Raw genomic sequence first — 10,927 nt, forward strand, 5'->3', positions numbered from 1 at the left:
TAAATATTTTAGGCTTTCTGGGCCACAAAGACTGCCTCAGTTACTCAACTCTATCATTGTAGCACAAAAATAACCATAGACATAGGTAAACAAGTATAGCTGTGTTCCAATAAAATATTATTTATGCACATTGAATGTGAATTTCATATAATTTTCACGTTTCACAACATATTCTTTTTATTTGTAGTCTGTCTTTTAAAAATGTGGAAACCATTATTATTAGCTCACAGGCCCCATTAAAATGGGATGGGCTGGATTCAGCCTATGGAACACCTTCCTTACATAATCTACCCAGACTCAGGCCTGAGCCCCACAAGCTGGGGACATGCCCTTCCTACTACTGTGTGTAGGTATGTGTCTGGCTGTTTCTGATGACTGAGAGAACACTACCGTTGCTGTCCCCTCTGTGGCTTCTGAGAGCGCAAACTTCAGTGTGATGAGGGCAGTGGGGAGCATGAATGCTCCAGCTTTAGGGTGCTCAGGGTGTCTGCTTGTGGAAGTACTACTTGGGTTGGTGCTTAATAATCTGAGGGTCACCAACACCTGTCTATCGTTCCACACATCCCTTTCTTCTGAAATTGCTCTTGTTTTGCTGTTCACTTTAGAACCTCCGCACAGACATTGTCATGGATGTTGGCTCCAGTCTGAACCCTGCCATCGACATTGGACAGGTAAGGCTCAGAGGGGGCCAGAGAGGTGATGGACGTGGTCACTGATGTGTCCCATCCCAGTCACAGCATCTTGTCTAGTGTCATTTATAAGCAGGTCTGAATGTGGCACCAAGTGAGTCTCTTCCACAGTGGGATTTAGACAAATGAGAGCCCTTGAGGCAGAAACAAATCAACATGGATTAACTTGGACAAGGCCCACTCATACCTCAGGGAGCAAGATGATGAATGGTGAAGACACCAGGGTGCACACATGCGCACACACACACATGCACAGTTGGAGAGGGAGTGCAGTGCGGATGCAGATTGAGTTTGGGATCATGTGCATGCGGAGGGGTCTTCTCTTCCTCATTCCTCTTCCACCCAGGACAGTTTTTATACTCCAGGAAGCAAAGGCCACTGAGTATGGAGTGGTGGGGGCAAATGACCCTGGTTTGAGCAAGAGGATGGCAGGGAGGGCCCGAAGGGAATCACTTTCAGAAAACAAGAGAGTATTGGGCAGGGCAGGTGGAACAGGAGGAGAAAGAGGGAGGAATCAAGAAACGAAGTACTTCTTGAAGTGGAGAAAATGTAAAGCATTTCTCAGAAATGAGCAATTACTGAGTACACAGAGACTGAGCCATTAGTCAGTCTGTTCATTAATTCATTGAACAACCATTTGGGGAGCACCTACTATGGGCGGACACTGAGCCAGGCACCGCAGACACAAAAATGATTAGAACCTGACCTCCCTCCACATCAAAACAACTGTTCATCAACCACAGCACCACATATCACGATTCTGAGTGGTGAGGCTGGGAGAGCAGATGTGCGGGCCAGCAGAGCCTGGCAGGCACCCTAAAAGAGCTCTGTACAGCAGGGGCATTCTTTCTGCCAGAGGGTAGTCCAAAAAGCCTAGCATCTGCAGTCCCAGACCATCCTTCTGTCTAGTGGGGCTGCTCAAAAGCACAGGTCTGCCTCCACACACAGGAGGACGATGGGCCCCTGAGTAGCACTCAGCACCTGCCAGCCTGTGGGCTCACTTCTCAGTTTGGGGTTACCATTTCCCTAGTGGAAACCTGGAAGGAACGTCAGCTGCCCTTGGAAGGTTTTAATGGAAAGTTATGCCTACCACTGTGTGATCCTTGGCTGACAGGTTCTGAAACTGACCTTCAGGGTTAATGCCTTTCTCAGCCTATGCCAGTGCCTGGCAAAGGCCCAAGTAGGTTATTCCAGGCTGGGCCAGGAGCCACGTAAGCAGTGGAGGGCTGTTTTCAGCTTCCTTCTAGGCCCTGCTCCAGGTGGGGGCTTGGTGCCTGTTGTGGGAGGCCCTGTCTCTCAGTGGGTGAGGGAGGCACGGGAGCCACAGTTTCCATCTGCCCTGCAGGTGGAAGGGGCATTCGTCCAGGGCCTTGGACTCTTCACCCTGGAGGAACTGCACTACTCCCCAGAGGGCAGCCTGCACACCCGCGGCCCCAGCACCTACAAGATCCCTGCATTTGGGAGCATCCCCACTGAGTTCAGTGTGTCCCTGCTCCGTGACTGCCCCAACAAGAAGGCCATCTATGCATCCAAGGTGCGGCTGTCCCGGGTCTGTGCTGCCTTCCCAGCTGCACCGTGGAAGGCTGTGGGTGGTGATGAGGGGCTCTGTCCACTGGCCTGTGTGTCTGCAGGGCACTCGACTGGAAGAAAGAAGAGGGCTTGACATTACCATCAGCACGGTGGAGGAGGGGTGGGCAGTTCTGCTGAGAACCAAGGAACTGGGTTAAGGGTGACACCACCCCCGTGTTATTGAAGTGAGCTCCTGGGGGTGCACTCAGAGGGATTCCTTCACCCAATTCTGTAGGTTAAATTCTGACCTACACCCATGCCTCAGGTGCATCCCTGATGCTTGCTCCTAGAGATGCTGTCCCAGATGCAGCACCTGTGTCCCACAACAGTCGGCGTATTCACTGCACATGGCGCAGCACCTCCATGCACACCCTTTCTCCTCCAGTGGCTGCCACCTGACCTTAAGACTTGGTCAGCGTGCCCAAAGGTGTATAACCACCCTCAGTTTCCTCCCTGTCACCAATAAGTATGAAAGAATGGTTGAACCTCAGTTAAGCTGACTGATGTGTTCCTAGGTGTAAGAAGGAAGACAGATAATCAGTTGCTTGTAACCAGTGAGACACCCATTTATTTATCTCATGGCTTACTTTACCATGGGAGGGTCTGGGACTCTTCGAGATCCTTGTCATTGGTTCTCACACTCAGCATGCCTCCAACTCAGTGGGGCTTATGATAAAAATGCAGTTTTGTGGGGCTCACCCTTAAAAATTTTGGTTCAGTAGTTCTGGAGCAGGGCCCTGAAACATGCATTTTTATCAGGTGTGCCTAATGATTCTGATACAGGTAGTGTCTGATATATGCTTTGAGGGCAAACAGCCTCTGGTTGAAAATGTCTTAATTCTTGTTTGGCATGATGCCTATATTCCAGCAGATGCTGTAGGTATAATGATGGTGCCTATAAATGCTGGCGTCAGAGTTGTAGGTGGCTTGTAACTTATTATTCCCCTAGGCTTGTAACTGTGAAAAAGAGTTAAAATTCATGTCAAATTTGTCTGTAAAATACAATTACTTAATATAACTTTTACTGGTACATTGTATTTGCGTGGCATCATCAGAGAAAATCACATAGTAAGAGTTAAAAGAAATATGCTGACAGGGTTGAGTCATTTACCAGATTGATTGCTCTGTGGGTCATTGTGACGGCCGGTCCTGCCTTGCTATGTGTGGCCCTGAGTGCTGGCGGGGTTCCCCGGTGCCACCAGCCCTCCTGGTGTGGATGCTGGGGCCCCTGTGCCTGATTCCCAGTCCCTCGCTCTGTCTCCTCAGGCTATCGGGGAGCCGCCTCTCTTCCTGGCCGCCTCTATCTTCTTTGCCATCAAGGACGCTGTCCGTGCAGCTCGAGCCCAGCACACAGATCATAATATAAAGGAGCTTTTCCAGCTAGACAGCCCCGCCACCGCGGAGAAGATCCGCAATGCCTGCGTGGACAGGTTCACCACCCTGGTATGATGCCTCGTGCTCCTTTTCAGTCCACCCGGGAGGCCAGGGCATAGGCCTGCAAACTGCAGGGGAAGGTTCTGCAGAGAGAGTGTGAGAGGCTAGCTCTCTCTCACCTGGGCATCCTAAGGTCAACACCCCCTTCACTAGGCTGCACCTGGAGGTGCAGGGAGATAGCAAGAAGCCCCCTTCAGGGTGTAGCTTGCAACTGGGCCTCCTGAGAGGAAGTTTTCTTGCACAGCTGTCAGCCACCATATTTCATTTTTCTTCATGAAGCTGAGGGTGATTTATAAAACTCAGAAGAGCCCAATCTTGATTGCTTATCACTAGTATTTTTGCTACCCTTCTTGGTTAGAGATACTGTGTGAGATCTATGGAGAGGAGGGGAAAAAAAATGAATGAATGAATTAATTAATTAGATGGACCACATTTGTTACTTGATTACCCTGTGCCATGCTCATACTGAGGACCCGAGTTGCCCTTCAAGACTTTGCCGTCTTTTAGGAAACCTGATGATTGCAGCGTGTGGTGATTGGTTACTACCTTGGAGGACTATACGCAGAGTGTAATAGGAATTCCATGGTTGTCAAACTCATTTTGGGGAACCCCCTATATGGTACTTGTAGTGGACAGTGACTGTCAAAAAAGGCCATACAAGGCTAGTGTCTTCCACCGCTGGAACCTCAGACCCAGCCCAGCCTCCAGGTTGAGCTGCGGTGGGCACGGCACCCACAGGCTCTCCGGCTGTCTTTGCAGCGGCAGCCTCTGCTGAGTTAGCAGAACAAAGTTCTTCCTGGTGTGCCCAAGTTTGATTTCCTCCTGCACACTAGATGAGAAAGTTGATAGGGTATTCGAGGTTTAGAGGTGAAGTGGATAGTCATGGACCCAAAGTGTTCCAGGGACAGGAAGCATATAAAAGAGCCCCTGGGGCAAGCCATTCTGTTACCCCAGACCTCAGCATTGAGGGTGAGAGAGGCTGATGGATTTCCAGTCTGGCTACCCTTCAGGTCTGCCAAGAGCTTTATTTATGGGGTTAGACCCACACAGAGTATGTGTGCAGCTCCCAGGTAGTGAGGATGCTCACAGCTGTGCAGCAACCTTCCCATCGCTCAGAACCTTCCCATCATGGCCTCCGTGCTGACAGTTAGCTGAACCCCACTCCCTGCAAGGAGAGGTGCTGTGCTGCATGGCTCCCAATAAGCTTGCACAGGTTGCAAAGTTAGCTTCTTGAAAATAATCTGATGGAGAACTCAGTGATTTATCGAGCCTCTCTGAGGCCCCAGACCTAAAGGAAAGATTCTGATCCATGCCCCTATGTAACCCTGTGTTACAACACACCAGTGATTGAAACTCCCAGCAGTGGATTTGCATGCGCACTGATTCTGTGAACCAGTCATGCTTTTGAAGGATTGAGAGTACCATGTGACAAGGGACCACCTGGACCTGGCCATCCCTGTATCTGCAGAGCCTGCTAGAGTACCTACCACATGCAAATTGCTCAATAAACATAAATGAATGACTAGGACATTGGGGGTCCTGTCCTGGGAGCATTCCCCACAGCTGGGACTACAGAGGAGTGGTGGGTTGGCAGTGGTGGGAGGTGACTTGCGTGGACAGGCAGGAGGGGGCATCGTGTCTCACCCTATGGAAGATGCTGGCAATGAGTTCTTTTTATTTCCTTCTTAGTGTGTCACTGGCGTACCTGAAAACTGTAAACCCTGGTCTCTGAGGGTCTGAAGAGAAAGGCCCCAGCAGAGTCTTCTTACGTTAACCAGGGGCTTCCATCGAGCCTGAACATGCCCTGCAGCACATGAATCTATAGAAGTCGCAGGATGACAATGCTGTGATTCTCCAGGATGGTGTTTGGAAGAACATCGAATGTATTGGAAGATTTTGATCAAAAATATGATCTGCAAACATAACAATAAGCAAATTTATAACTGTTAGGTCCAAGTGGCTAATATGCAATTATGGTGATTTCATGTCTGTTTTAATCATATCTTTGAAATAGGCTTAGGAAGAGTTTGTGCTTTGTCTCAACTCACTGGACAGCCTGCATAACCTCAAGTGCTAAAAGTGGCTGTCTTTCAAAGAGGATTCCCGCAGATTGCCAGAAGCTTCAAACCAAAGTTACTCTAAATCCATATGGCTTTATCAGAAAACCTTTCCTTCAAGCCAATGAACATCATATTATAACCTCAGATCTATACTCAAATTTGCAGTGGAACAGTGGCATGAGATTCAAATCTATAACCACCTTTGTGTCATTGAAGAGAATAAAGAATTAAATTCAAGGCTGATTGAATCCAATCTTGTTAAGCTGCATGAAGTAAGATTATTCTAGAACATGAAAAGCCAGCCAACTCAATTATTAAACATCTACAATGTGCTAGGTGCTGGGTTTCTTCCTTTTCCCCTTTGTGGATTAAAAAAAAAAGATCAAGTTTAAAAACCTTCATTTGAAGCTACAGTAATTTCTATCTAGAGATGATGCTACTGAAATCAAGCTTAGCCAGAAAAAAAAACCAGTCAGGGAGCCTGGGTTCTCATCTCGGCTGTCTCTAACTATCTGTGTGACCTGGGAGTGTCACTTAAATCTTCTGTACTTCATTTTCCTGCAAAATGAAAGGGTTGGACTGGAATAATCTTTAAGGTCTTTTCCAGCTTTGTAAGTCTATAAATATATGCCCCAAACCCTGTTATATAAGGGATCTGCAGCTATCGAAGACTTGGCTCCCTTACTATGATGTGATATCTGGGCCTAATGAACTCTGCTTACCTTCCTTCCGCCAAGCTCCTGAGGTTGGCAAAAATAACAGGAGGAAGCAAACATCCCCTCTGGTGATTTTATGGCTACATGGTACTGAATGGACAGTGGGACACTGTCACGTGTGCCTTCACTGTATAAAGCACTCAGCCTTCTGCCAGACAGGGCCCATGGGTCTGGCCACAGAAGGAGGTAGTGGACACCCTACAGTTGAGCTTGGTGCTTGATGTCACTAATAAATGAAACTGTCAGCTGTCTGCTTGTGAGAACTGTTTGTTAATCATCATTAATCTCATCAAATACTAATATCTGCTGTATTTCAGCCAGCCTTCGTTTCTCAAGAATGCACACATCACTCACATGCCTTCACTGACACACACACACACATATACACGTGCGCGCACACACGTACACTCTCAAAATTTTTCCTTCAGTATTCTAGATATGCTGGCTGTTTCACAGCACAGCTAAAACTGAAGAGCTTTAGAATTTGAACTGGTGCTTACAGGGAAATCCACTCAGGTCCTTTTCACTGATTTTTCTGGAATGTCCTAGGACATAGCTTGAGACTGAGATGGGTCAGTTGTAATTAGGCCATGAAGGCTGAACGATGGCTGTGAACTCCCTGCTGACCTTAGAAACAGAGGCAAGGCAGAATGGTCATGCATATCAAACGATCACATGCTTGTGTCACCGTGTCATGCCGAGGTGTTGTCCTCGGACACTGGGCCTTGTCCTGCTGCCTTAGTCTGGACCCTGCCTCAAGTTTGTAAAGTACGGGCCCTTGGTCGTGGTGTCTGCACAAGGGGTACGGACAACACTGCCTGCAGTTTCACCCGGGAGCCAGCAGAGGGTGGTGAGAGGCCGGTCTGAGGCTGCAGTCTCCAGCGGACCCTGCAGAATCACTTGTCTGTGCTTAGTTACCAGGGAACTGTCGCAGGATCTCAGTGGACCAAGTGACCTCAGAGGTGTCTTCAGGAGCTGGATTCGAAGCTGCCTTAGGGTCTCAGACTGACAAATACCTCTTCAAAGGAGCTTTCTGAAGACATGGGTCAGCAGTGGGAGTCTGAGCTCCCAATGAATGGCTAGTGGAGGGAAGGCAAGTCTTACTTTCTGAGTGTCTGCAACTTTGCCAGGTGCCAAATTTAGTGCTTTTACTTATGTGGTTCATTTAATGCTCCCAGTGACCTTAAGAGGTCATACTTCAATCTCTAACTACATGAGGGAGAAACCCTACCTACAGTCATGCAGAGGGCATAGCCATGGATGTCTATTCCTGGAAAACCACCACAGCCCATGGGCTGCAGCTAGGCCATGCACGCCGGGAAACCTGGAGTGCAACGGGAGTTGATCAGCCTGTCAAAGTGGACTCAGGCTATCAGGCTCACAGAGGCCAGTGGAGGCACCCGAAGGCCTTGCTGTTCACCTTAGGCAGGGTTAGGATGCCCACATTGGTGCAGCCAGGCTGCTGAACTGTTCTCTGAAGGCACCTGATGAAACTCATCCTGCTCCAGCCCCAAGGTGACTGGGAGGCCAGGACAGGGAGAACGATGGATGGAGGTCACAGGAGGACCTGGCAAAGAAGAACAGAAATAGTCCCCACTGATTGATTTATGACTGGGAACATCCCTGAGCCCATGGTATTTTTATCTTTAGCTGAGGGGAAGCCTGGAAACCATTCCATCTGCTGCCTATTTTAGGTTCTGGGATAAGGCTATTCAGAACTGCAACTTCCTTGACCTACTGAGGTTTGACATCACCCTGGACCTCCCCAGGCCAGGGGCTGCCCTTTTGTCTCTTCTGAACTGGGGGAGTACATGTCCCTCAGGCAGGAGACAGATCCTGTGACAGTCTTGTCACCTGAAACAAAGCTGCCCATAATGGGAATGGAACTGTTAGGCACCTCCCACAGGTTTTTTGGCGTCATCTCTGCCCTTGAACCTGACTGGCCCTGGCGTTGCACAATTCTCCAGACCAACTCAGCATCGCAGAGCTGGAAGGACCTCAGGGACTATCAAGCTCAAGCTCTTTGTTTTAGACCTGAAAAATGTAAGCCCAGAGAGGGTACCTGACTTGTTTAGGGTCCCACAGCCCTTTCGTGGGAGAGACAGGCTTAAGGCAACTCTGCCTGATCCTGGTCCAGACTTCAAATCATACATCCACTAGTCAAGTGATCCTTCTCATATGCAGTTGGGTCCAATTGCTGCATATGGATATGTCAATCAGGTTACCCTGGTTGGAAAGAAGATACAGAGGGCTCAGCACTCCAGACAAACACCCTGGCAAGGAGGGGTTTAGTCCTTCCTGCTTCCTGAGCTCATGGGACAGCATGCTAAAATGGGAGCCTTTCTGAAGCCCCGCAGGTGGGGACAAACCTGTACATGCAAAATACCCTCTTGATGCAAAATGAGGTGCTGAGTCATCTGTGCAAGACTTGTAGGGATGGGGGCTGAGGCTGATTTTTCAACTGCAGCTCATCGCCTACCTCAATGACATGCAGGATTGAAATAGAAGTTTGGTATGAGAGACTGGAGAGAGGATTTCTTTGAAGATGGCAAGCTGTACATCCTTCTAACCAAAGGCGAGAAAGAGGGAGAAAGAGAAGGAAGCAGGGAGAAGCTAAGAGGGACGATTGTGTGTGCTGCAGGCTGGGGCAGTTCTCCCCTCCGTACCATGGAGGGGGGCCTTCAGGTGACACCCTGGGGACACAGACCAGGAGGGCTGCGGGAGAAGCTGTGGGTGGATCAGCTTGAGGCAGCAGGGCAGGGGCAGGAAGAAAGCCAGATTGGGCTGCCCTTCCTCCTGTGTGGGTGAGGAGTGTGGCCACGCAGGAGGGAGCCACCGAAGGGGACTGCTGGGAGGGGCACTGTAACCCCAACGGAGGGAAAGACAGTGTTAATGCCCCAGAAACAAATAGCCTCAGGCCAGCTTGCTCCACTGTGATCCACGAGAAATATTCTCCTTCCTCCTCTGTCCAAGCCTGACCTCTACCCCCACAGGGAAGTTGGGAGCAGAGCTCTCTGTTGTGCCTTTGTGACAGCCTGAGAGTTGAGACCAAGGGTCCCTTTCCTGAGCTTAAGCCCTGAATGTGGGGGAGGGGGCCTAATCGTGATGTGCTCCTGCATCACGGCGGGAGCACAGACCACATTTCTGGGTGACTGAGCAGTTTGTGGCTAGCTGCCCTCTCCACTGGCATCCCTGTTTTCAATGCATCCTAGCTGGAGGGCCCTCCCTCGGTGCAGCCACTTGTCCTAAATTTTGAGCTCTTGACAAAGATTAACTGGCCTCCACACTTGCCCTGTGTTCATGCTCCTGAGAGATGGTGTATTTCCAGGGGTTTTCCTCGCAGCATGATGTTCTTAAGGGGACGTGTTTTCCACCTTGGCTAGTGGCAGGCGCACGCCTTGGCCCACGCGGGCTATTTAGGAATGGAGTATAACACCGCAGCTGGCCAAACCCCTCTGCTTCTCCCCTTCCCTCTCCTTTCTGGGGCAAGTCACTTAGCTCCTTGGAGCCTCAGTCTTTTCATGTGCAACACAGGCATGAGTAATCATACCTCTCCTGCTGGGCAGTTGTGAGGATAGAAAGAGGTAAAAACACTTGGAGGAGAGCAGACTGGCCCCTTCCAGGCCTTTGACCTGCAGTAAACGGGACATTCCACCAGGAGTACAGGTGTGAGCTTTCCAAAACACTGGGCGGAAGACGCAAGAATGAGCCAAACTCTTAATGAGGTGTGGGCTGTGGCCACCTGGCAGCACACGGATCAGTGTGGTCTTAAACCAGGTGAGACCAGTTCCAATTATTGTATTTTGACACTAATGACAAAATGACCAATCAGCATGTCTCAGCTTCGCACACACGTCATTTCCCCCAGCACAGTGGGCTGGGGAGGAGGGCTGGCTCCCCGCTCCCCGTGGCTAAGGGCCACGATGAGACTGGGGGAAAGGACCCATCAGGCCCACCCTAGCTTTCACCGAAAGGCTGAAAGGAGCCAGTCCCTCATTTTGGTTTCATGCTGTTTAATCTTGCCTGAAAATGGAAACAACTGACATTCTTTAAGCAATTTGCCAGGCAGTTAACCTTTCACTGTGTAATCTAACTAAACCTATCATGCCTATGTTACAATCATACCCATTTTACAGATGAGAAAACAGGCTTGGGAGGGGGGATGCAATCAGGAGCGCTGTGAAATCCACTGCAGCGTTCCCATGAAGGCCCTGCTGCTTGCTGCTCTGTGGTCTGGGCGCCTTGCTTACATCTGTGAACTCCCACTTTCTAATCTGTGAAATGGGGATGTGACAGCTCTTGCCTTGTGCCATGAAGAGGATGGTATCAGAAAATACAGGGAAACCCCTGACCCGGGCACCTGGCAGGGGTGCTTCTGCTCTCGCCCAGTGAACGAGGAGCAACTTAAACCCGGGCCTTCCGAGGCCAAAGTTTGAGCTCTTTCAGTGGGGTAGTGCTG

General features: G+C 49.7%; 1 protein-coding gene across 3 annotated transcripts in view; it reads left to right on the forward strand.

The window, feature by feature from the left end:
- The window catches only part of XDH (xanthine dehydrogenase), a 51,105-nt gene extending 44,386 nt beyond the window's left edge, over positions 1–6,719 (forward strand). For all 3 annotated transcript variants that reach the window (XM_017671513.3, XM_037009395.2, XM_017671514.3), the window contains 4 exons: positions 606–671; positions 2,035–2,223; positions 3,525–3,701; positions 5,382–6,719. In XM_017671513.3, coding sequence (XP_017527002.2) covers positions 606–671; positions 2,035–2,223; positions 3,525–3,701; positions 5,382–5,432 — 483 coding nt within the window. In that variant the 3' untranslated portion in view covers positions 5,433–6,719. The remainder of the gene's footprint in view (positions 1–605; positions 672–2,034; positions 2,224–3,524; positions 3,702–5,381) is intronic.
- The last annotated feature ends 4,208 nt before the right edge of the window (positions 6,720–10,927 follow it).

Source organism: Manis javanica, chromosome 1 (genome assembly GCF_040802235.1).
Source record: "Manis javanica isolate MJ-LG chromosome 1, MJ_LKY, whole genome shotgun sequence".
In the NCBI taxonomy this organism is placed as follows: domain Eukaryota; kingdom Metazoa; phylum Chordata; class Mammalia; order Pholidota; family Manidae; genus Manis; species Manis javanica.